Here is a 26287-nt window from a genome sequence, read left to right on the forward strand (position 1 = left end):
AGTTGCCATGTGACGCCTTTCATTCCCCCTCCTCCTCACGCCTGGCTTTTTTTTTTTTTTTTTTTTTGGAGTTATGCTTATTGTGGGATGTTAGTGACTGCACTCATGACTATTATGGGATGCCAGCAGAGGTGGGAGGGGGGAGTGTCTCCATGGTAACCCTAGTTACCATGGAGGAGGGGGGGGGGGGGTGCATGGAGGAATGGGGAAGAGACTCAGGAGAGGGAGGGGGTGAGTTGAATATTATGGTCTGTACGTTGCAAGGTAACTATGCAGAGTGGGGGAGGGGTGACCGAAATGTGTGTGTGTGTGTGTGTGTGTGTGAAGGGGGGGGGGGGGGGATATTATGGGATGCCTGCCCCCTGATCTCTTTGTGTGTGCGTGCGCGCGCGCGGGGCGTGTGTAGTGTGCGAGGTAGAAGAAGAAGGCAACGACGTCGTGCACACACGCCGCCTCACAAAAAAATAAAAAAAGCGAATATCGTACAAATTGACGGAAAGAACGCCGTTACCTGGACGAAGCGGCGTCCAGCAAGTATTGATTGGCGGACCCAGGCTGGACTTTTTTTTTCTGGCGGCAACTTGTGAGTACTTTTGTGTAGTGTCGAGTTGGAGATTTAAGACGCTCGTCTGCCGGCTTGTCAAGGCTTCAATGTGTTCCTTGTTCGCGGAGACATTTGAAGATGAGAAAGATTGAGCTGGCCTCAAATGTGACGCTCGGCTAGCTAATGCTAATACAATACTAGCACAAACACTTGCTAGTCTCCCAAACAGGACAGGATAAAGTTCCGTTTATTTTCCCGTGTGCTTAGTGTCCGTGTGACTATGCTTTAATTGAGCTCCATTTTCACTTCCGTTTTCTTTTTTTGTTCTTGGTCCCTTGTGGAATCCTGGCCGGCACCTCGCTGCCAACCCGCACACCCGCTCCTTGGACAACTGCAGACTGGGGGCCAGCTCTGGATTATTCTATAAAGTAACTTTTATTTAGTTAGCTAAACTGTTAGCTAGCTGAATAGAAAAAAGTTTTTGCTGTCCACGATGTCTGGGAGCGAGGATGACAGAGATGATTACGGCGCGGAAGACCGGTTAATGCACGGTAAGGACGAGCTAAAGTGCTAATATCTGCTGCTGGCTGTATGCTAACGAGCAGATGTTTTGTCACATTCATATCAATCATGTTCACTTAGCGCCATGCTAGCTAGCTAGCTAGCTGCTAACTACCGGCTTGCTAACGCTAGCACGGCGGGCGGCTAGGCTACTCTCTTGTTTGCGATGCTCCTCAATCCGAAGCGAAATGTCGCCTTATAAGCATAAACGGAACACCGTACGCACAATCGACGCCTCACACTTTAGTCATGCCGACACACCGGCATGTTTCCTGGGCCTTGCGCTGGTCGGCTACCGGTTTTTTTTACGTATCGATGACAAGATGGAGGCAGCCAGTTAGCTTGGAAGCTGCCAATGACGTCCAGGAACAGATCCCCCTCCTCGTGGCTGGCGCCAACCGAAAGCAAAATAAAATACAAAAAAATAATACAAATACATTTCTACATACGCGATTTCATATTGGAATAAGCGTTTTAGTATTGTCGACACACATTCCGTCTTTACAGGTGATATTGGTAGGGCAAGAACAAGTAGCGCCTGGTGCTAGAACGCTAATATTTTATTACATTTTCACTCCCTAACGTTGTTTGTTCAGTCTATAGGTCAATGCAGAAACTGTGATCATTACTTTTAAAGCAGTTTAATGCAAATAGTCTTTTTATTTATTTATTTATTATTTTTTTTACAATATTGGCCATATACATAGGTCGTGCTTTAACAATGGCAGTATTAAATAATTCAGCATTTAAGTTTAATAATGCAGTGTTATGAATGATCTTGAACTTCTGATGAACAGTTACTGTATTTTTCGGAGTATAAGTCGCTCCGGAATAGAAGGAGCTGAGCCGGAAGGCAAAGCTCTCAATTTACCGGTCGATCTACGTTCCCATCCTCACCTATGGTCATGAGCTTTGGGTTATGACTGAAAGGACAAGATCACGGGTACAAGCGGCCGAAATGAGTTTCCTCCGCCGGGTGGCGGGGCTCTCCCTTAGAGATAGGGTGAGAAGCTCTGTCATCCGGGGAGAGCTCAAAGTAAAGCCGCTGCTCCTCCACATGGAGATGAGCCAGATGAGGTGGTTCGGGCATCTAGTCAGGATGCCACCCGAGCGCCTCCCTAGGGAGTTGTTTAGGGCACGTCCGACCGGTAGGAGGCCACGAGGAAGACCCAGGACACGTTGGGAAGACTATGTCTCCCGGCTGGCCTGGGAACGCCTCGGGATCCCCCGGGAGGAGCTGGACGAAGTGGCTAGGGAGAGGGAAGTCTGGGCTTCCCTGCTTAGGCTGCTGCCCCCGCGACCCGACCTCGGATAAGCGGAAGAAGATGGATGGATGGATGATATGGCCTTTTTTTTAATATCGCAATATTTTAAGGCCATATCGCGATACACGATATATATATCTCGATATTTTGCCTTAGCCTTGAATGAACACTTGATGCATATAATCACAGCAGTATGATGATTCTATGTGTCTACATTAAAACATTCTTCTTCATACTGCATTAATATATGCTACTTTTAAACTTTCATGCAGAGAAGGAGATCACAACAAAAAAAATCACTATTTTTTTTCTTACGGTCATGATCTGGAAATGTTTGCCTCTGCATTTTGATGGTGTGAGCGTGTGGCACCGAACGGAGATGTTGACGTGCGGAGTACGTAAATATTGTTTTTAATATTGTTGTGCAGCACTTTGGAAACATTTTTGTTGTTTAAATGTGCCATATAAATAAAGTGGATTGGATTGGAGTGAGCACTCTTCGTTCACTAGCAGGTGACTTTTCAAATGATGCTACATATTAGCAGTAACGCTACTTTTTATAGCAACGCTTTTGCCCCACACTTGACAAATTACGGTTGTCTGTTCGACATATTCCCACTTGAAGCCAAACCACCGCCAGACCATGGACCCCCTGCTGTTTTTTGGGTGAATTAATTCTTCCTTCATTTGTTAACAGATTTGCACCTTCTTTCGCTCGTATTACCACTAGCATCACAGCTAATGTTAGCCATGCTGCTACCTCTCTGCTCAGCGAAGGCGTATACGTATGTGACGTATGACGTGACGGTATGTGGCGCGATACGTATGACGTGACAGTATGTGACGTGTGTAGAAGCTGCGCTTGCTGTCTGTGAGAAGGAAAGACAGGAAAGAGCGAGTAGAGCATGTAGTTTAATGCCCGCAGCTAAAAGCAACTGCGTGAGAACGCATACTCGAATATCACGATATAGTCATTTTCTATATCGCACAGAGACAAACCCGCGATATATCGCGCATATCGATATATCGCCCAGGCCTACTCCGGAGTATAAGTCGCACCCGCCAAAAATGCATAATAAAGAAGGGAAAAAACATATATAAGTGGCACTGGAGTATAAGTCGCATTTTTTGGGGGAATTTATTTGATAAAACCCAACACCAAGAATAGACATTTGAAAGGCAATTTAAAATAGATAAAGAATAGTGAACAACAGGCTGAATAAGTGTACGTTATATGACGCATAAATAACCAACTGAGAACGTGCCTGGTATGTTAACGTAACATATTATGGTAAGAGTCATTCAAATAACGATAACATATAGAACATGCTATACGTTTACCAAACAATCTGTCACTCCTAATCACTAAATCCGATGAAATCTTTAGACGTCTAGTCTCTTACGTGAATGAGCTAAATAATATTATTTGATATTTTACGGTAATGTGTTAATAATTTCACACAAGTCGCCCCTGAGTATAAGTCGCACCCCCGGCCAAACTATGAAAAAAAACTGTGACTTATAGTCCGAAAAATAGGGTAAGTCAATTCAGAATGTTTACATGCACACAGAAAATGCATGAGTGCGGTTGAAACTTAAAAACCCCCACATGTAAACATGTGTTCTACTTTGTGTGTGTGTCTATTCTACATTATAAGTACAGGCAGATTAATACTTGGACTATGCAAAACAGACCACTCTTGCATATGTACACTTTCAGTCATGGCAATGAGGTACTGAAAGGTGTCGGAGTCTTGAACCGCTTCATTGACTAGTAAACTGTAAACGTTTTGTTGTTCTTCCTCAAAATTAACAAAGTGTAGCAGTCCTCTTTTTGCCTGTCCCCTGAGCACAGGTATTCTAGGGTGTTTTCATACTCATTTTTCAATAAATGCAAGCATGATGCATAGAAACAACACCAAGCAGAAAAATAGAAGTTAAATGTACGTCCAGAAGCGTAAATACAGTGATTTAAACATGCCATATAACCTTTTCATGATCATTATTAGTGTTCAGTGAGGTTGCCTGTAGTGTCGTCTCCTTGCAGCACATCTTTGGATCACTTAGAGACCTGAGTGATAGGGCCTAAAAATAAAATCAGAATTTTTTTTTTTTTTTTACAAAATATGCAATTGATGATTTTTATTAAGATTTTTTTCTCTACCTTTTTAAAGAAACCAATGAGTACAAATGACAGAGATAACTCAAAACGTGTTTTTCTGTTATTTGATCAAAAACTATTGTTTTGAAATGACACTGCATACGCTGCAACTTAGCAAAATTGTAATTTGAATAATGTTCTTTTTAGACCAGATAAAAAAATACTTTTCAAATAACTAAATTAAAAGATTCCTTTGCAAAGCAATACTTCTGTCTGGAATAATATATTTCTGTTAACAAAATGTAGTATTGGACATTGCATGCAAATGTAAAATAATTTCCAACATTGAGATCAATAAGGTGCAAACTTAAAACTTATTTTTTTAATAAAATACTTCGGTAAATAAAAAATGTAGTATTATACACTGTATGCAAATAATTAAGCAAAACCTTGAGGACTATAATTTCAACAAGTCAAGTGGATAAAGGCAGGCTCTTCCTTCACACATCTCGGCGTAGTGCAGAGCGACTGCTTTAGTGATTGTTCTTCACTGTGCTTATTTCTCATCATACATGGCATTGTCCTACATGCTTTTTAAAAAGAATTCCACCACAGTAAGCTTCTTTTTAGCCGTTATTTTGTTTATCTTATTGTTCTCATAAAGAGTTATGTCCCGCTCTTGAGTAGAGGCTTTGGTTTCAGAATGCTAAAATAAGTTTGTTGTTCTGCTGCCTTTTTTAAACAAATGTTAGTGTGCAGTCATTTGTTCCACGTCTGTTGCCGCAAAACCAAACTACAGACAACTCTTTTCTTTGGAACAAAAGTCTTGCTCTCATTACCATTAGCCATGTTTTGTTAGGTGTGCTGCTAAGGAAACAAAGCGGAGGGTGGAAGCTACAGAAGCTCCTGGGGGCAAAAAGTATGCCAAAGCAAGAAGAGGCAAAAAAAGTTTTAAATTGTCTGCAAAAAACTTATCGGTAAACTCGATAAATCGCCCAGACCTAATATTATATATAGTATATGTATGTGTATTGTATATGTGTACATACATTCCTAAAATCCATCCATCCATCCATCCATTTTCTACCGCTTATTCCCTTTGGGGTGGCGGGGGGCGCTGGAGCATATCTCAGCTACAATCGGGCGGAAGGCGGGGTACACCCTGGACAAGTCGCCACCTCATCGCAGGGCCAACACAGATAGACAGACAACATTCACACTCACATCCACACACTAGGGCCAATTTAGTGTTGCCAATCAACTTATCCCCAGGTGCATGTCTTTGGAGATGGGAGGAAGCCGGAGTACCCAGAGGGAACCCACGCAGTCACGGGGAGGACATGCAAACTCCACACAGAAGGAAAAAGCTAAATACACAATACAAACACTCACATTATGACTAACATTATGCTAAAAATATTATGACAGACAACCTCAAAAAACTGAATGGAATTTTAAAACCTTTTGGCTGAATGAAAGAATGTACATAAAAATAATGTGGAATTTGTAATTACTATAATTGATAAAACACTGAATATTAGGAACATATGTATGACTCTCCTCTTTACTTCCCACATGACTGTCTCAAGATCCATTTTTTACGATAAAGCAAAATGGGACAAAAATGCAACAAACACGGCGAAGCATGAATGCAAAGGACAAAAAACACCCACAGATCCATATAATCCATATAATATTTTTTCTACAGAACAGAAGCTTGTTGTAGAAGTCTGCTTCCGTGTCCCTCCCTGACACTCACGTCCCAGACTCACTGCTGTAAACAAACCCCGCCCACTCTGCTTCTTGCCTCATCTGCTTGGAGCTGCTGTGAGGGAGATCACAGTAATAACCCGTATATCACTCAAAAGCACAGATTCTAACCATTTGAAATACTCTCTATAGTTCAAGACTTACTGTAATTTGAAAAATGCGCTGCACATCATATTGGTGGCTCCAGTTTTGATGGTAAAGGTTTAAAATATTAATGTGGAGACGTCCGGTGGACCTGGTTGCGGCCAGTAATTTGTGTAATCTGCACTAGAGAAAACATAGTCTGATGCCGCACACTGCTTATAAACTTTTGAAAGTTTGAAGTTTTTATGTTTTATTTCACCCGTTACTACAAACAGGATTGCAGTGTGCATGTGTAAGTGATGCCAGCTATTGTGGCCATGCAACAGTACGCTTCAGCACAATGGGCAGACTTAACTCTCAATTAGTGGGGATATGTGGTTGCCGGTGTCAGACTTTGAACTAAATCCCTACTTTTTCGTAAATGCGGAGCGCTTATTCAAAACATGTCTTTCAATGTTGTATGCGTTGTTGTTTGCACATACTAAGCACACCGCTTAGCTTACAGCGTAGACTCTAAAAGCCGTCTTTCTCGTGTTTTGGACGAATGAGATTGCTGGGACAATGTACATACACGTCACATATGCCGTCCAATAAAGGCATATGCTTAACTGAGAGCATGATTTGGTCCGCTGACAAAAACGCAAGTGTTAATGCAAACTAGACCACACTGAAGTGACAAACATTCCTCTAAAATTAGCATAACATGCATTAAAGTTATTACATTTGTTCCTGCATGTGTTGCATGTCCTAACCCTGAACCTCAGATGACGAAGAAGAGATTTCCGAGAATGAGACTCCAAAGGTAAAGAAGAAGAAAAAGGCCAAGAAGAGCCGTGAGAGTAAAAGCAGCAAGCGACGTTCGCGCAGAGAGGTACACATGACTCAACGTTGAGATTAAGGCGAAGAAAGTCGCCAGTCAGGTTCCGTCAGCACAAACATCTGTGCTGTCGCTCTCTGCCTTCCAGGAACTCCCCATCAGCTCGCCGGAGCACATGGACGTGGGCAGGGCTGAGGCGCCGGAGGACGGCAGCCATGCTCAGCGCTCGGACAGCGAGGGCAGCGACTACACTCCAGGTCGCAAGAAAAAGAAGCGTGCCACTAGCAGTAAGGACAAGAAACGCAGCGGTGCCGAACGTAGCTCCAAGAAAAAGGAGCCCGAGCCGGAGGAGGACGATGACGACGACGATGACGACTTCTCGGTGAGGAAAGCCAGATGATGATCGATTTTGTTAGCGCCTGAATGGATAACTACTTGTTTGACTAAATAGTTAGCTGGACATCCCGTCTGTAGAGGAACTTGTGTGCGGACTGTCCTCTTCTTGCTGTGGTTGAAATGTCCACTTTTGGCTAGTAGATATTTGCTTGGAGAATATTTGCCAATGAGGATGCTGTGTGAATGTGGTGAATTTTACACTTCTGATGAATATTTTGGTTGTCCTGATGCAGCGAATTGTGCAGGCATGTTTGAGTGTTAATCAGTTAGAATGCCATTAGTTGTCTGTGTCACAGAGAAAGAATTAAACAAAGTAATCCATGTACATCAGATCAGCTTAATAAACCTCAGTTAGTGTAAAAAATGGTCGACAAAATGTGTCTCACGTTGAAGATATATTCATGAATTTCACTTTTTTTGAAGTGTGTTTAATATCTAACTTATCTTAATTGATTTGGGAATTTATTTCTGAATTTTTTAGCCATGGCCTTTTTTGTCTTTGTCTCACCTGTCATGGAGGTCGGCCAGTTGGTGATGTGATGAGCGATGCTTAAACAAAGAGCTGCTGCAGCCAATAGGGGGCCTCCTACTTAATGACACTTACTCTGATGCAGAGGGGGGAGATTGCATGTGTGTCTGGAGAGTGTAATGCATATATGCAGTTTCCTTGGCAACCTGTCTAGCGCTACACACCGTGCTGTGTTCTTGACCCTTTTTTCTGTTTAGGGTAGAAAAACACATTTTCATTAATTTGCGGCACTGCCTTGAGCGCAGTTTTTCAGGCTACTGCTGTAAGATGACACATTGGGACCATAGATTTGGAGAATTTTATGTCTAAATGCAAGGAATGTGTTTTATGGTTGGGAAAATACTGCCTTTTGTTTTTTCAGTTGTACCTCTTTATGACAGATGAAACAAACACTGACAGTCTTGATTTTTAATGATTTGGTATCTGATGAATTGGTTTGTTTTTGTGAGATAATGCTGGATTGATAAAATCATGTCGATCCTGACTGACATTGGTGGTTCATAGCACTAAACAAATGACAATCAAGATAAATCTGACATTTGATTGCCAATACATGTGTCTTTTGCCGCTTCTTGCAGGAGCCAAAGTCGTCCTCCCAGCTGCTGGATGACTGGGGCATGGAGGACATCGATCACGTTTTCTCAGAAGAGGACTACCGTTCTCTGACAAACTACAAGGCCTTCAGTCAGTTTGTCAGGTAGATAGTCACATCCTAATCATGTTGGACAATAACTGGCCGTTTGATAATTAGCTTAACAGTAGAAATTATCTGATGTGCCCTTCCTCTACAGGCCTCTCATCGCAGCCAAGAACCCCAAAATCGCAGTGTCTAAGATGATGATGGTTCTGGGAGCAAAGTGGCGGGAGTTTAGCACCAACAACCCTCTGAGGGGAGCGGCTGCCGCCAACGCTGCTTTGGCCACAGCAAATGTACCAGCTGCTGTTGACAATATGGTGGCAGAGGCTGCACCGCCCCCCGCGCCAGTTCCAGCCCCAGTAGAACCCCAGCCTCCCCCCGCGCCTCCTCTCCGCAAGGCCAAGACCAAGGAAGGCAAAGGTACGATTTGTGTATGAGCCCACCCGATTACAGCTGCAGCGTTTATTGCCACAATCTCTGCCGTGCTCAACTGACTGCAGCTTTCCGTTGGCTCCTGCAGGTCCTAACGCCCGCAAAAAGTCTAAGGCTGCATCTAAACCTCCAGAGAAAAAAAACAACGCAAAGACCAAGAAAGTGGCTCCGCTGAAAATCAAACTCGGAGGCTTCAATAGCAAGAGGAAACGCTCATCGGTATGAGCCATCTCCTCCTGTCACACGTCATACCAGGAGGCAGCTGAGGAGTGTGTAGATAAATATCACTTAACTTGGCTTCTTGTCTGTGCTCAGAGCGAGGAGGACGAGCCCGACGTGGACAGCGACTTTGAGGACGGCAGCATGAACAGCATCTCCGTCTCGGAAGGCTCCAACAGCCGCAGCAGTCGCAGCAAAAAGAAGCCTTCGTCCAAGGCCAAACCCAAGAGGAAGAAAGGTTTGTTGTCCAAATCCATGTTCTCACCAAGTGCTTCATTGTGCTTTGGAATGGCGATGACTAAAGTGACGACATAGTGTAGCGACACTGAATTTAAAAAAAAAAAAAAAAAAAAGGAGGAAGGCCTCACAGGAAAAACAAACAATGAAAGACATCTTTCTTTTGGACCCGTGGCGCTGTTGTCTACAATATACAATACAATGGTAGACAGGCTGTATATACTGTATGTACTTGAACATGGACATGGAAACATCAGATATGTTGGTTAGGCCAGCAGCAGGAGGAACATTTAAAGTTGTGTAGAGGTAAGAGTGTTCATGGGGGACAAGAGTCACATGGTCTAAGTGGTGTATCTGTCTCTGGCCCAGAAGCTGAGGACGGGGACGGCTACGAGACAGACCATCAGGATTACTGCGAGGTGTGTCAGCAGGGTGGCGAGATCATTCTGTGCGACACGTGTCCTAGAGCTTACCACATGGTCTGTCTGGACCCTGACATGGAGAAAGCTCCCGAGGGTACCTGGAGCTGCCCGCACTGTGTAAGCAGCGAGCACTCTTTCGTGTCCTGCCTCCTGCGCCTTGTCTGTTTTTGGAAAGAACTGAACAGTCCTGTTCCGGTCTTAAGGAGAAAGAGGGCATCCAGTGGGAGGCGAGGGAGGAACCCTCGGAAGGCGAGGAGGACATTGGGGATGCCGGAGAGATGGAAGAAGACGACCACCACATGGAGTTCTGCCGGGTGTGCAAAGACGGAGGAGAGCTGCTATGCTGCGACTCGTGCCCGTCGTCCTACCACATCCATTGCCTCAACCCGCCTCTGCCTGAGATCCCCAATGGAGAATGGATCTGTCCCCGCTGCCTGGTAAGTTCTGCTAATGCAGGAGGGTGCCATGTTGTTCTTTTTTAAGCCCAAATTTGACTGTTCTCGCTCTCCCTCCAGTGTGCTCCAATGAAGGGAAAGGTCCAGAAGATCTTGACATGGCAGTGGGGCGAGCCTCCTCCCCCGACACCTGTGCCCCGCCCACCAGACCTCGCGGCTGACGCACCCGACCCCGCCCCGCTGGCAGGGCGACCGGAGCGAGAGTTCTTTGCCAAATGGTCCAACATGTCATACTGGCACTGCTCTTGGGTCACTGAACTGCAGGTATGTGGTGAAACAAGCCTCATGCACACACACAGTCCACCGTTTACTGTATATTAGAAGTGCGTCAACAAATCTCGACAATAAAATTTGATGTCAACATTAGTCGTGATGTCATGACTAATTTTTCGGAAGGAATGCAAATCAGCGCCGCCACTTACAACATCTCAGGTGAAAACATGTAATGTGTGGGAACATTTCCTCCTATTTTTGTGAATACATGAATACCTTTCTCATTTTGTAATGCACAGCTTGTTTTTAATGACACTACCTCTTTGATACGAGAGCATTTAAAGCTGGGGAATGTCGGACATCTGGGGAATATCTTGTTACTTTGCTAGCAAGCTAACCAGTGTGGAACGAGGTTGCGTCATTTTAGCCAAAGTCCGCCAGCTAAACTTTGTCTAAATAAATTCAAGTACTCTTTGTATGGAACTTCAGGTGTAAACAATGTCAATTTGCAGTGCAATGAAGAAAGGCATGATAACAAACGTCAATCTTACACCACAAAAAACATAAGGCACCAATGCGCTAATATTAGGGATGTAAATCTCTTTGTGATGGACGATTCGAATCTAATCTCAATACATGGGTTACGATGCAATTAAAAAATGATTTTGTTTAACGGAACGTTTCGATGCATTAGAGTTATAGCATATTAACGATTCGATTCTATGGTCAACATTTTAAACCATAAAATAAACAGTCGTTCCTGTGCATACGCTCCTCCTCATGCCTCATGTTAGAGGATGAATAGTTAGGACCCTGCCACTATGTGCTCAGACTAGATCTGTCCAAGCTAAGTCTATGAGCATGAACTAATGAAAACTACTCGAATGAGAGGCCAAAGTCTTCTAACACAACTGATCCGTTGAATGCCATGAGAATAACAATAACCTGATGAATGAGAACAGCCATAGGCGCATTTATCATCAAATAAATAAAAAAAAGCACATTCTGTAAATGTGACATGCTTCCAGCATTTTTACATTTGTAAAACACATCATATACCCCCAAAGATGTTGAAATAAAATAAAAAGGCAAACAGGTCACATTTAAAATATATTTATTTTTTCACAAGTCAAGTCAGGGTCGTCATAGACAAGTTCAAGCCAATGGCTTGATTGGGGGGCCGAACGTTCGGGACAAGGATAAAGAGTGACATCTATTGTGGAGGTGAAAGGCCGTTTTGAATATTGCCAGAAAAGACGGCAAGATAAGAAGATTGAGCCCGTTGTATGAGAACGTTACATTTTGTGAAAGAAATAAAGACAAACTGGGAGTCTGTGAGCCGCCATTACTTCAGATGTTACACTATTGACGAACGGCACAGCTCGGAGACGGCCCGCGGTGTTGATGTATCATATATTGCGGGTAATTATTTGGCGGGCAGCAGTAAATCTCGCGTTGTTTTAAAGATTAACCGTCTGATTGCTGGTCTCGTGCAACACCCCGTCCATGTATCTACGTTTATTCTCGTCTCAAGTTATGTAAGTAACATAACAAGCGCGTGACTCTTTTCACGGACAACCCTGGCTCTCGTCGTTTTTAAAGATAAAAAGCGTTTGGCGTGAGGGCGGGGGACGGCGTGGCGCAGTGGAAGAATGGCCGTGCGCGACCCGAGGGTCCCTGGTTCAATCCCCACCTAGTACCAACCTCGTCATGTCCGTTGTGTCCTGAGCAAGACACTTCACCCTTGCTCCTGATGGGTGCTGGTTAGCGCCTTGCATGGCAGCTCCCTCCATCAGTGTGTGAATGTGTGTGTGAATGGGTAAATGTGGAAGTAGTGTCAAAGCGCTTTGAGTACCTTGAAGGTAGAAAAGCGCTATACAAGTACAACCCATTTATCATTTATTATAACCAGTTTGTGTTTACACTCGATTAACCTAAGGATTCACTGCTGAATTTTATCGATCAAGGGGGCTGTAACCAACGTAGCCGAACCGGTCACCTCTCGAACCAAACGCCTTTGTCTGAGCTCCTCCAGAATGAAAGAGCTTCTCAACCTATCTCTAAGCGAGAGCCCGCCACTCGAAAAAGGAAACTAATTTTGGCCGCTTGACCCGTGACCTTGTCCTTTCGGTCATAATCCAAAGCTCATGACCATAGGTGAGGATAGTAACGTAGATCAACCAGTAAGTTGAGAGCTTTGCCTTCCGGCTCAGCTCGTTTTTCGCCACGATCGACCAATGCAGGGTCTGCATCACTGCGCCGATCCGTCTGCCGATCGAAGGTACTTTGAACTCCTACACCTGGGGCAGGATCTTTTCCTCAACCCGAAGATGACACTCTACCCTTTTTTGGGCGAGAACCGTTGACTCTGACTTGAAAGTGCTGGTTTTCATCCCAATCGATTCACGCTCAGCTGCGAACCGCCAAAGATTAATAGTTATTTTTATTTTGTAACCGCCAAATGAGCAGCACAGTTACAGTATAAATAAAGAAAATGAATAAGATGGATGAGCCATCTTTGTTGTTAGTAAGCGCATGCCTAAAAAAAACTTCAAGCTAAATTTAAAAGTTCATGGCTCAATCAGAGCCAATGAATATGACGATGCTTTATAATCAGATTTGTCGACTAATCGTTAACATAGTCGTTACTTGCAGCCCTACTGTATATACTTAACAACTTCTTGTCCGCCTTTCCGCCAGCTGGAACTCCACTGTCAGGTGATGTTCAGGAACTACCAGAGAAAGAACGACATGGACGAGCCACCTCCCATTGACTTTGGTGATGGTGAGGAAGACAAGAGTGTCAAGAGGAAGAACAAGGATCCCATGTACGCAAAGCTGGAGGAGAAGTACCTCCGGTTTGGAATAAAGATGGAGTGGCTGATGATCCACCGCATCCTGAACCACAGGTCAGAACAATCATTACAGCTTTTTATCTAATGTTCCTTACATGTAGGGCTGTGCGATATGGCCTTTTATTAATATCTTGATATTTTTGGGCCAAGTCACGATACACAATATATATCGCAATATTTTGCCTTAGCCTTGATGCATATAATCACAGCAGTATGATGATTCTATGTGTCTACATTAAAACATTCTTGTTCATACTGCATTAATATATGCTCATTTTAAACTTTCATGCAGACAGGGAAATCACAACTAAGTCAATTTAGCAAAACTGTATTTATTAAACAGTTATTAAGCAGTGGCACAAACATTCATGTCATTTCAAAACAGAAAGTGCAAGATTGTCAGAGACATTTTAAAACAAGCTATTAGTGCACTTTTGTGCATGATGTCACTAAGATGACATATCAAAACAAGTGCACTTTTTGTACAGAACGCCACTACAATAGTTTAAAACAAATAAAGTGCACTTTTGTGCATGATACACAAGATATTTCAACAAGTGTCATATAAAAATTAGCTGCATAATAGGAAATCAAATAGCAGTGCTGCTACTTTTTGTAGCAACGCTTTTGCCGCATAATTGTTCGACATATTCCCGCTTAAAGCCAAACCACCGCCAGATGATGCACCCCGTGTTGTTTTTCTTGGGAATTAATTCTTCCTCCATTTGTTAACAGATTTGCACCTTCTTTCTCTCGCATTACCACTCTCAACGCACCGTTAGCATCACAGCTAATGTTACCCATGTAGCTACCTCTCTGCTCGGGGAGGGCGTGTGACTTTGCACGCGTGACGTATGTAAGAAGGTGCGCTTGTCTATGTCTGTGAGAAGGAGAGACAAGAAAGAGTGGAAAACGCATGCAGTCTAATGCCCGCAGCTAAAAGCAACTGCGTAAGAACATATACCGTATTTTCCGCACCATAGGGCGCCCTGGGTTAAAAGCCGCACCTTCAATGAACGGCATATTTCAAAACTTTGTCCACCTATAAGCCGCCCGGTGTTGTAAGCCGCATCTAACTGCGCTAAAGGAATGTCAAAAAAACAGTCAGATAGGTCAGTCAAACTTTAATAATATATTAAAAACCAGCGTTCTAACAACTCTGTTCACTCCCAAAATGTACGCAAATGTGCAATCACAAACATACGTATATCAACATGGACAGAGCTGCGTGAAAAAAGCCACCCGGCCTCTTCGCGTAAACTTAAACTTACCTTAACCACTCGCTCATCTTTTCTTCATCCATCCCTTCGAGTTAGCTTTTATGATGACGCCGGCTGGAAAGGTCTCTTTTGGCAAGGTCTTCCTTTTGAATATCACCATGGGTGGAAGTTTCATTAGCATGGCAAGCTAGAACCACAGTGAAGGATGACTTCTCATTCCCTGTGGTGCGAATATTCACCGTACGTGCTCCCGTTCCACAGTGCGGTTCACAGGAATATCAGTTGCTGTGAAATACGGTAGTAATCCGTGTGCGGATGGAGAGATTGCGTCTTTTCATGAACCGGATCCTTGTCGCTTTGTAGGAGCCATTTTGTGGTCTTTACAGATGTAAACACACAAAGGAAATGAAACGTACGGTGATATCCGCGCGCTTTTTCTTCTTCTACGCGGGCGGGTGGTTGCTTACAGTAGAAGAAGAAGCGCTTCCTGTTCTATGGGGGCGGGTGCTTACCTTGGCGGTTGCTTGCGTAGAAGAAGAAGCGCTTCCTGTTCTACCGGGAAAAAAGATGGCGGCTGTTTACCGAAGTTGCGAGACCGAAACTTTATGAAAATGAATCTTAATATTTATCCATATATAAAGCGCACCGGGTTAAAAGCCGCACTGTCAGCTTTTGAGTAAATTTGTGGTTTTTAGGTGCGGCTAATAGTGCGGAAAATACGGTACTCGAATATCATGATATAGTCATTTTCTATATCGCATAGAGACAAACCCGTGATATATCGAGTGTATCGATACATCGCCCAGCCCTACTTACATGGTTCTTTTATTTAAATTGTTTCTTTGTTTCTTGCAGCGTGGACAGAAAAAATAACGTGCACTACCTGATCAAGTGGCGGGAGCTGGCGTACGACCAGGCCACCTGGGAAGCGGATGACATGGACGTTCCTGAGTTTGACACCTACAAAGTGCAGTATTGGAACCACAGGTACATAAACCTGGTGCTGTGATGCATTCACTGTCAGCTCACCGACACCTGCTTCTCTTTCAGAGAGCTGATGATGGGTGATGACGGGAAACCTGGGAAGAAGATCAAGGTCAAAGGTCGTGTGAAGCGTCCAGACAGACCTCCAGAGAACCCTGTGGTTGATGTACGCTCACTTTTTGGCTTGTACGAGTTTTGTGCTCACGAGTTAGTCTCTGGCTGCCTGCCGCTTACCAGTCTGTCTCTCGCGTCACCAGCCCACCATCAAGTTTGAACGTCAGCCAGAGTACTTAGACACCACTGGGGGAACGCTGCACCCCTACCAGCTGGAGGGGCTCAACTGGCTGCGCTTCTCCTGGGCTCAGGGCACCGACACCATCTTGGCTGACGAGATGGGCTTGGGCAAGACGGTCCAGACCGCCGTCTTCCTCTACTCACTGTATAAAGAGGTGGGCTGTGTTTGGTTGTTAATTTTGCCTAAGTTGAATGTTTTTAGTGTTTTTGTCGCCATGACAACACAGACCTATATGTGATGGCAGAGTTTGTTGTGGCTTGCTGGCATTCTACTGGCCTGCTGCCACCCAGCCATTTTGTGTAAAGCAGATGGAATCTGTCAACATTAATAATACTATCGCTCACTCTGATGCTGTGAGGCTGCTGCCACCCAAAGGTGGGAGGCCAAATTGCACCTCAGCGCAGCATAACATCAGGGAAGTTTCTGGTGTGGCTTCTTTACGGATAGTTTGTTTTTGAGTCTGCAACACTATTCTTTTTTCAAGAAAGCTTTTTTTTGGCACGGTTGGGAGAGTGGCCGTGCCAGCAACCTGAGGGTTCCTGGTTCGATCCCCACCTTCTACCAACCTCGTCACGTCCGTTGTGTCCTTGAGCAAGACACTTCAACCTTGCTCCTGATGGGTCGTGGTTAGGGCCCTGCATGGCAGCTCCTGCCATCAGTGTGTGAATGTGGAAATAGTGTCAAAGCGCTTTGAGTGCCTTGAAGGTAGAAAAGCGCTGTATAACCCATTTACCATTTTTATGGAAATTACACAAGCAAAAAACCTTTTGGACATTTTTGTGGAACAACCATTCAGCTACAAATCTTTTCAGTTTTATTTCCAATTTACTTGATCAGCTGTGAGCATGTGTTTTTTTTCATTTATAACACGTGTCTATTAAACCACATTTCTTGTGTTGACGTATCACAATGCACCCTCAGGGTCACTCCAAGGGTCCATTCCTCGTCAGCGCTCCGCTCTCCACTATCATCAACTGGGAGAGAGAGTTTGAGATGTGGGCGCCGGACATATATGTGGTGACGTACGTGGGCGACAAGGACAGCAGGGCCGTCATCAGAGAGAACGAGTTCTCCTTTGAGGACAACGCCATCCGAGGAGGGAAGAAAGCCTCTAAGATGAAGGTGGGAGCATATGGTGGCAAACGACATGTGGTGGTGATGATAAGCTAGCTGATCTTTTGTAATTTTCCAAAAACAGAAAGACTCTTCTATAAAGTTCCATGTGCTGCTGACGTCGTACGAGCTGATCACCATCGACATGGCCATCTTGGGCTCTATTGACTGGGCCTGTTTGGTGGTAGACGAAGCTCACAGGCTAAAAAACAACCAGTCCAAGGTATACACACACATCACCAGTTTTTTTTCCTTCCCTTGTTATCTGACCTAAATAAAGTAAAATGTGTTTGCTTGCTGCAGTTTTTCCGGATCTTGAACAATTACCCTCTGCAGCACAAGCTGCTTCTCACTGGAACTCCGCTGCAAAACAACTTGGAGGAACTTTTCCATCTGCTCAACTTCCTCACGCCAGAGAGGTTCAGGTAGGCAGAACTTTGTTTGGTTGCTCCTCTGAGTGAGGTCGTCTTGTCCCTCCACTTTTGGCTTTATGATGTTACTAACGCTGTAATGATTACAGGTATTAATGATGAACTGCTGTTCAACTCCTGCCAAATAGTATTACTATTTAAAATTAAACTGTTCGTAAACAATAATCAATAATTTCACTTAGATGAACTCACAGACTAATGATACTACTCATTTCCTTGAGACGAAAGCTAAAGCACTAATCGCTAGCAAGAAGCTGACGGGGTAGGGATGCAGCGATTAATAATTTTTTCCATTAACCATGATTAAGAAAGTTATTTAATCGCAAAGGCTCCACTACACCGTGTGTTTCGGTCCTCCTCACTCACTATAAACTGACGTTACGCTGGTATGGTATTTTCGGCACAACCTGCACAGAACAAAGACAAAGTTGTACCAGCAGTGCACGCCTTAATATGCACCTATTGAGAAATGCGTACAGAGTATGCTACATTCAAATAAAAATGGCAGCAGGACAAGGCAACAAACTTCCCACCCAAAAAATTACCATTAAGACTAACTCACCCGTTTTCCAAATCTGCCAAAAGAAAGTTTCGGTTCGGGGATCTTCTTATTAGACCGTCGATCGCCAAGCATTAATAAGAGACATAATTTATTACCTATCCTAAATCTTTCCTATGATGTCACATTTGTCACTTAATTGACATACACGATTGCAGCTGAGATAGGCTCCAGCGACCCCAAAATGGACAAGCGGTAGAAAATGGATGAATGGATGGTAACCAATTGTCTTGTGAGATTTCCGCTGGCTGGTGCAAGTTTAGTATTGGGGGAAAAAACAGCAGGCAAGAACCCTGAACTCTTTTTATTTACTGAGTAGATTCTCTCTCCCACACACCTGCTGTTAAGAATTTAAAAACCAACCACACAATTCCTGTCTTCACAATAAAGGTGCCTAAACGTATAAAGAAGCTACGGTATTAGACTCCAATGTATTTTTCCTAAAGGTTAGGGCTGCACGATTACAAAGCCAAATGTCCCGTTGTGTGAATATTTCAGCTTAGAATCAAAAAAAGACAATGTCCGACCTAGTTTTTCCTACAGGGAAACATTACAAAAAAGTTCAGTATTTAAGTTAAATGTTTGCTCACAGAAATTAGTCCATTTTATTTATTGTTTTTTTTTTTAATTTAACTTCCAATTACAGTACAATGATCAAAAAAAATATGCAGTAATGAGATATAAAAGTTTATATTCTTGAATTGGTTACTCGCGTAGTTATATAATATGATTACATTACATAATAAACACTGTATAGTTTTTAATTGATTTATTTCTTTAGTTTAAGATCATGATGTAGCTCTGAGTTTGTCTGCAGGGATCAAATATCAGTATTGACACTAGGAATCTTCAAAATGGGGTCCCAGGGACCCCATCAAGTCATAAAAATGGGGTCCCACTTTTTTGTAACTGTTTTGAAAACAAATGATAAATGTATGCATTATCCTGTTATATCTCACATTCTATATTATATCGACCAATAATAAATAAATAAATTAATTTGACCTGGCAAATATACCGTATTTTCCAGGCCGTAGGATGCACCGGATTATAAGGCGCACAGCCCGTGGATGGTCTATTTTTTTTTTTTTTCAATGATTAGGCACACCGTATTATAAGCCGCATTAAAGGAGTCATATTATGATTTTTTTCTAAATGTAAAAGACTTCCTTGTGGTCTACATAACATGTAATGGTGGTTCTTTGGTCAAAAGATAATCAGACCATCTTCAAGACGCTTTCTGACAGTCGCTTCAGGATGCGCCGTTTTGTGGGCGGTCTTATTTACATGGCTCACCTTCGGCAGCGTCTTCTCCCCGTCATCTTTGTTGTAGCGTGCAAGCACGGGAGTGGAAGAAGTGTCAAAAGATGGAGCTACGGTAACTGTTTTAATGACATTCAGACTTTACTTCGATCAACAACAAAGTAGCGTCTCCTCATCCGGAAACAACCACACCGGAAATGTGTCCCATGAAAAACCGTCCGACCGGAACTCTAATAACTAAAGTTTCTACTAAAGGGTATAAAATGAGTATGGAAGGTGGACAAATAAGAAGCTAAAAACCTACCACTTTCATGTGCAAGGTCATGAGAAGATAACTTTTTTTTTTTTTTTACGATGTCAATTTGAAGTTGTGGAACTTAATCAGCATGAAATAGATTATTAAAAATGAATAAATGAGCAACAATGTCAGTTGATGGCAATAACAGTTGAGTTTATTTACCCATATGCATGAGTAACATTTCTCCAAGGGGCTCAATAGTTAACCTTAGTCTTATATCAGTCAGTAATACAATTGCTAATTAAGTCATTTATTTATTATTTTTTTGTACTATTTTTATAGTGCTTTAATTTGTAATCTGTTATTTCCGACTGTAATAATACATTAAAATCTGTGAGTAATATGTGATTTTATAAATATTTTGTTGTGAAATTAATCAATGCATTGTAATTGTGATAAAAGTGAAACTGTGATTATTATTAATTTCAGACTATAATTGTTCAGTCAAAATCTATAGTTGTTTTATCCCTAGATGGTGGAGCTAATCGCTAGCTGACAACTACCGGTAGCATGTCAATTGCTAGCTCGATTAAATACTAACATGAATACAATACACATTAACTTATTTTCCCATTACAAATGTCAGACCCGAATCAAATATTGTATAAACAGATTGCTGTCAACTAAACAGTTGTGTACATTCAAAAGGGCTCTTACAAGGCAGACTAAAAAAAATAAAGATTTGTTCTAATCATCTTTATTTCAATAACAAATTGATACAAACCAAACTTACATCAACGCCATCATTCTTGACGACAACAATGTGATCATGAAACAAAAAAATCTATTAAATTTAAATGTGGTCATAAGAAAAAGATTAGTAGTTGCCAGACTATCATTACTATTCAGACAATAAACCAATATATTAAGACATAACTATTATACAGTAAAGATGAATATAAAGATCCATACACAGAAGTGTCTACACACAACAGGAAGTGAACCCATGTGTCACAAACAGGTAGTGAAGCACACCGTTTTGCCTTAATCATAACGTAAAGGTTTTTGAGTGCCTTTAATGGCACGCTAAAACCTTTACAAATTAGAACAGGAGAAAATAAACATAATTGATATATCCCATTAACAATTGAATGGTTCTTTAAAAGACAGAATAATATTTGATCTCTTCTGCCAAGGAAAGCATATTGCCAATATACTTGTGGCGCTAGGGACATGGCCAATATGATATTATATAACTTGATGCATATATTTCACTGAAAAAGGCTATTAAAATGTGTACATATAATTAAAAAGACATCTGTTATTAGTATCAACTTTTTTTTTTTCTAATGTTATCGTTTTGCTATCTTATTCCATTTAAATTGCTTATTGTACAATGTAACACAGGCTGGACTATGTTCTGCCCTTCCTGAATGTTGGAATTTAGTTTGCCAAATATGTAAACAATTCATCAATATACACATGAAGTGCACATACATGTAGGAATCACATTAAATTGATAAAACAGTTTAGTATAAACTGAAAAGCAATACAATTACTGTATACAGAAGGAAAGTTGGCCCCAATCGCGCTATCTTAATGCTAACGTACAATGGACCAGTTTGACAGGCTAATGAAAATTAGCTAAACAGACTTATATATCCATCCATTTTCTATACCACTTATTTTTATTAGGTTGCGGGGTTAAGCTGGAGCATATCTCAGCTGAGGCAGGGTACGCCGTAGACTGGTCGCCAGCCAATTGCAGGGCAATGTGGGAGGAAGCCAGACTCCCCAGTAGAAAACCCGCACACATGCAAACCCCACAGAGATGTAAAAACAGAGATTGGAAGATGCACGCGGCGTACATTTAAGACATTCCCGTTAGTAGTAATGTCTAAATTAGGGTAGTTTTCACAAGCTTGAACAAGTAATGCATTAATTAACTTTAAAAACAATGTTTTTTTCCTTTTGCTGAGTGCCAACTCCGTTCCAGGGCCAATCGGGTGCACGACCATTTGTAGGGCTTATGCTGACAGGCGATTCAGATGCACGTTTTTCAAAATAAAACATAGAGGGGCATTATTATGATATTTGAGATGTTTTTAAAATAAATATGGGGAATAGTACGTAAATAATAGACTATATATTATGTATCCATTAATAAAATATCTTACGTAAAGTTGTTTTCATGTTAAGAGTAACAACTCATTATAGTATGCGGCTCTTATTTTGCCATTGTGGACGCCACAATCCATAATGAAACCCTGAGGTATCAGTATGTGAACAAGTATCCTACTTTTTGAGAACTTTCAACAATAGTGATAGATTTGGTCACAATAACCATGATATGAAATTATCTTATCACTTCATCCCGACACGTGACTAAGAATTCATGTTTGTTTAGCAACCTGGAGGGCTTCCTGGAGGAATTTGCAGACATTGCCAAAGAGGACCAGATCAAGAAGTTACACGACATGTTGGGTCCGCACATGCTCAGGAGGCTAAAGGCCGATGTGTTTAAGCACATGCCCTCGAAGACAGAGCTCATTGTCAGGGTAGAGCTCAGCCCCCTTCAGAAGTGAGTCTGGTCTTGTACCCTGAAAGTATAATCATTGCTCAGATAAGAAAGAACATCCTTTAAAAAGTGTTGTATGTCTACAGGAAATACTACAAATTCATTCTGACCAGGAACTTTGATGCTCTGAACACCAAAGGGGGGGGGAACCAAGTCTCGCTACTCAACGTTGTCATGGACCTCAAAAAGTGCTGCAACCACCCCTTCCTCTTCCCTGGCGCAGCAATGGTATGGATGCATCATGCTGCTACACAGATGATGATCAGTAAACTTTTTCTTTATTGATATTTTTTTGAATGCCAACAATCCTAACTCTTAACAGGAAGCTCCAAAACTGCCTAATGGAATGTATGACGGAAGCTCCCTCATAAAGGGGGCTGGGAAGCTAATGTTGCTACAGAAGATGATGAGGAAGCTGAAGGACGGAGGTCACAGAGTGCTAATCTTCTCTCAGGTAAGACGCCGCACTCTGATGCCGTTTTTCATGTTTGATCAAACTGACTTAGCAGCTGCCTCTGTTGCCCTGCAGATGACCAAGATGTTGGACCTGCTGGAGGACTTTCTGGAGAATGAGGGCTACAAGTACGAGCGTATCGACGGAAGCATCACAGGAGGGATGAGACAGGAGGCCATTGATCGCTTCAACGGTTCGAGGCTTCCTCTCTGCTTTGGCTGCGTTTCTTAAGACAATGACCGCTTCATGCAGATGGTTGACATGTCTTTGAACTTCACAGCTCCTGGCGCTCCGCAGTTTGCCTTCCTGCTGTCGACAAGAGCCGGAGGTCTGGGAATCAACCTGGCCACTGCCGACACTGTCGTCATCTATGACTCGGACTGGAATCCTCACAATGACATCCAGGTGCGTCACCACTGCTCTTAAGCGGCGTGATGCTTACTTTTTCTTCATAATTTGAGCTCATTTTGTTCCGCCATGATTGTAGGCCTTCAGCAGAGCTCATCGAATTGGTCAGAACAGAAAAGTGATGATCTACCGCTTTGTCACCAAGGCGTCAGTAGAGGAGAGGATCACGCAGGTAAAGCGCAAGTACACCAAAGTGCAGGCGTCATTCCCCATCAGGCAACCTCATGACTCTACCCCTCCTTCATCCATTAGGTTGCTAAGAAGAAGATGATGCTGACCCACCTGGTTGTCCGGCCTGGCCTCGGATCCAAGACGGGCTCCATGTCAAAGCAGGAACTGGATGACATTCTCAAGTTTGGAACAGAGGAGCTCTTCAAAGATGAGGGAGAGGGTGAGACGCCACTGCCAGTGAAAATATACGTCATGCAAAGCAATCTTTTTTCACGACCCCGTTTACCTTTTGCTCAGGTGAGAACAAGGAGGATGACAGCAGCGTCATCCACTACGACGACAAGGCCATCGACCGCCTGCTGGACAGAAACCAGGACGCCACAGACGACACAGAGCTGCAGAGCATGAACGAGTACCTGAGCTCCTTCAAGGTGGCGCAGTATGTGGTCAAAGACGAGGACGAGGAGGTGAGCAACACTCGCACACTATCGAGCGTGCCTCATGCTTTATGTTTACCAACTTTTCCTCTCCTGTTTTCACTACTCAGGAGGAAGAGGTGCAGCGTGAGATTATCAAGCAGGAGGAGAGTGTGGACCCCGACTACTGGGAGAAGCTTCTGCGTCACCATTACGAGCAGCAGCAGGAGGACTTGGCTCGCAACCTGGGCAAGGGCAAGCGCATCCGCAAGCAGGTCAACTACAACGACGGCTCGCAGGAGGACAGAGGTAAGACTCCAACATTCAAATAACTATCTGCATTCTACTCATTGGCCCGTTCTTTATCATCTTACAGCCGATTGGCAGGATGACCAGTCTGACGGCCAATCGGATTACTCCGTGGCCTCCGAGGAAGGAGATGAGGACTTTGATGAGCGAACAGAAGGTAACTTTCTGTTGAAAGATCTTGCACTTGTCCTATTGGCAGCGGTAAAGATGTCTAACATTGACGTCTCGCCGTGTCCGTCTGTCTTGTGCAGCCAACTCACGCAGGCCCAACAGGAAGGGCCTGAGGAACGAGCGAGACAAGCCGTTGCCCCCCCTGCTGGCCAGGGTGGGAGGCAACATCGAGGTAAGCTGAAACACTAGCACAGGCCAGTGTTGAAAGAGTAAACGCTAATGTTAGGAGTCGCACAGGTGCTGGGTTTCAACTCTCGGCAGAGGAAGGCCTTCTTGAATGCTGTGATGCGTTATGGCATGCCCCCACAAGACGCATTCACCACCCAGTGGTTGGTCCGAGACCTCCGAGGCAAATCGGAGAAAGAGTTCAAGTAAGAAAGTCTGCTTTGTGGAACAAATAAATCCAATGCATCCATGTGTTAAATGTCCTCTGTGTGCCGCTGTCAGGGCCTACGTTTCTCTGTTCATGCGCCACCTTTGCGAGCCCGGGGCTGATGGCGCAGAGACCTTTGCAGACGGCGTTCCCAGGGAAGGGTTGTCACGGCAACACGTCCTTACCCGCATCGGCGTAATGTCGCTTATCCGTAAGAAGGTAAAGCATTAATAACGTAGATAGCTGTCACCTTTTTAAGTTGGTCCAAGTGACACTCTGCTTGTCCAGGTTCAGGAGTTTGAACACGTCAACGGCCAGTGGTCCATGCCCTGGATGGCCGAGCTAGAGGAGAACAAGCGAGCCGCTCAACCCAACTCGCCGGGAAAAACGCCATCCACGGGAACCCCTGCTGACACCCAACCCAACACGCCCGCTACAGGTGACGCATGGAAACGGTCACACCTCTTGTAGGAGTAAACTTTCTTGTTGCCGCATAGTAACATGATGTCAAAATGTTTCTTCAGTGGACGAGTCAAAGAGCGATGAGGCAGTCAAGGATGGAGAGAAAGACACAAAGAAAGACAATGAGGCGGACAAAAACGGCCAAGACACCACAAAGACCGCCAGTGAGGTGAGAACTCCGAACATTTGTCAGACGATTTCAAGACCGAAAAGCACATAATCACGGAATCCACTTTCTCTTCCAGGTAATCTCCATCCCAGATGACAATGATAAGAGTTCGTCTGAGGAAAAGAAGAACGGAGAGGAGCCTATGGAGGTCGACAAGGCAACCAATGGAGAAGCAGAGAGCGGGAAGGACGGCGAGAGCGAGAAGAAGAGTCCGGAGGGAGGAGAGGACTCTGCGTCTCCCTCAGAAGCCAAAATTGAGGGGGTGGAGTCTAAAAGTCAAGATGCTGAAGTTAATGGTGAAATTTTATACACACTCACACATCTGAGATGGAAAATGCGTGCTAAATGTTCTTTGTTTCTAGAAGAAAAGACAGAGAAAATGGACACTGCTTCTCCCGCAGACGACAAGAAAGGTACCAACCCATTTGTTCCTGTGTCAAGTCATCGCTCTGGTGTTGAACTCTTAACACATCCTCTCTCGACCATTCTACAGACGCAAAGGAAGAGAAGGAAACTCTAAAGCCGGAGGAGGCCACCAAATTGCAGAATGGCGACAGCAGCAAGGAGAGCGGAACCTCAGCCAGCACTGCTGTTGTCACTGCTGCCACTGCTGCAGCAATCGAGGAGAAGAAGAAGGCAAAGACCCGCTTCATGTTTAACATTGCGGACGGAGGCTTCACAGGTACACTTGCATGCACAAAAATATTATGTGATATTATTTTTAGGGCTGTCAAACCATGAACATATTTAATCGCGATTAATCACGTTTTGTCCGTAGTTAACTCATAATTAATTGCGATTATTACAGAAGTTGTTTTTATCTTCACCAAGGGTACCAGATCATTTTCAAGTTTTTATACTATCAACATGAGTATAGTTCCCCCTACGTGTAATTGATTGTGGCACAAAGCTATGGCAAAACAAAAACAGCCACATGTTTAAAATAAGTTGTTTTTTTAAGTGAAAACAAATATATATTAACTTTCGATATGAATACATCATTTGGCGTGTGGATCGGTCGATGTCCGGTTGGAAAGTTATGAATCGGTTGATTGTAGATCTACTACGAAATATGGCCGCTCTAATCTTGCGAGATTTCTGTGATGATGTAATACCAGACTACCGTTCTCGTTTAC

The 26287-nt window shown here is 43.4% G+C and overlaps 1 protein-coding gene across 6 annotated transcripts in view; it reads left to right on the forward strand.

The window, feature by feature from the left end:
* The first annotated feature begins 371 nt into the window (after positions 1-371).
* Positions 372-26287, forward strand: part of chd4a (chromodomain helicase DNA binding protein 4a) — a 32957-nt gene continuing 7041 nt past the window's right edge. The window contains exons 1-36 of one of the 6 annotated variants that reach the window (XM_061966886.2): positions 372-583; positions 942-1095; positions 7090-7196; positions 7291-7524; positions 8646-8764; positions 8859-9124; positions 9225-9355; positions 9452-9593; positions 9962-10131; positions 10218-10451; positions 10530-10733; positions 13383-13591; positions 15613-15744; positions 15808-15907; positions 15999-16190; positions 16958-17158; positions 17235-17372; positions 17453-17574; positions 22048-22221; positions 22305-22446; positions 22541-22672; positions 22748-22865; positions 22953-23077; positions 23160-23252; positions 23333-23471; positions 23549-23718; positions 23799-23976; positions 24044-24133; positions 24228-24319; positions 24385-24518; positions 24595-24739; positions 24809-24959; positions 25045-25151; positions 25228-25447; positions 25517-25564; positions 25645-25833. In XM_061966886.2, the coding sequence (XP_061822870.1) occupies positions 1038-1095; positions 7090-7196; positions 7291-7524; positions 8646-8764; positions 8859-9124; positions 9225-9355; positions 9452-9593; positions 9962-10131; positions 10218-10451; positions 10530-10733; positions 13383-13591; positions 15613-15744; positions 15808-15907; positions 15999-16190; positions 16958-17158; positions 17235-17372; positions 17453-17574; positions 22048-22221; positions 22305-22446; positions 22541-22672; positions 22748-22865; positions 22953-23077; positions 23160-23252; positions 23333-23471; positions 23549-23718; positions 23799-23976; positions 24044-24133; positions 24228-24319; positions 24385-24518; positions 24595-24739; positions 24809-24959; positions 25045-25151; positions 25228-25447; positions 25517-25564; positions 25645-25833 (5206 nt within the window). In that variant the 5' untranslated portion in view covers positions 372-583; positions 942-1037. Of the gene's footprint in view, positions 584-628; positions 1096-7089; positions 7197-7290; positions 7525-8063; positions 8330-8645; positions 8765-8858; positions 9125-9224; positions 9356-9451; positions 9594-9961; positions 10132-10217; positions 10452-10529; positions 10734-13382; positions 13592-15612; positions 15745-15807; positions 15908-15998; positions 16191-16957; positions 17159-17234; positions 17373-17452; positions 17575-22047; positions 22222-22304; positions 22447-22540; positions 22673-22747; positions 22866-22952; positions 23078-23159; positions 23253-23332; positions 23472-23548; positions 23719-23798; positions 23977-24043; positions 24134-24227; positions 24320-24384; positions 24519-24594; positions 24740-24808; positions 24960-25044; positions 25152-25227; positions 25565-25644; positions 25834-26287 lie in introns of those variants that run through there. The other 5 variants (XM_061966884.2, XM_061966885.2, XM_061966882.2 and 2 more) reach the window with 5 other exon arrangements.

Source organism: Nerophis lumbriciformis, linkage group LG11 (genome assembly GCF_033978685.3).
Source record: "Nerophis lumbriciformis linkage group LG11, RoL_Nlum_v2.1, whole genome shotgun sequence".
NCBI classification, from domain to species: Eukaryota; Metazoa; Chordata; class Actinopteri; order Syngnathiformes; family Syngnathidae; genus Nerophis; species Nerophis lumbriciformis.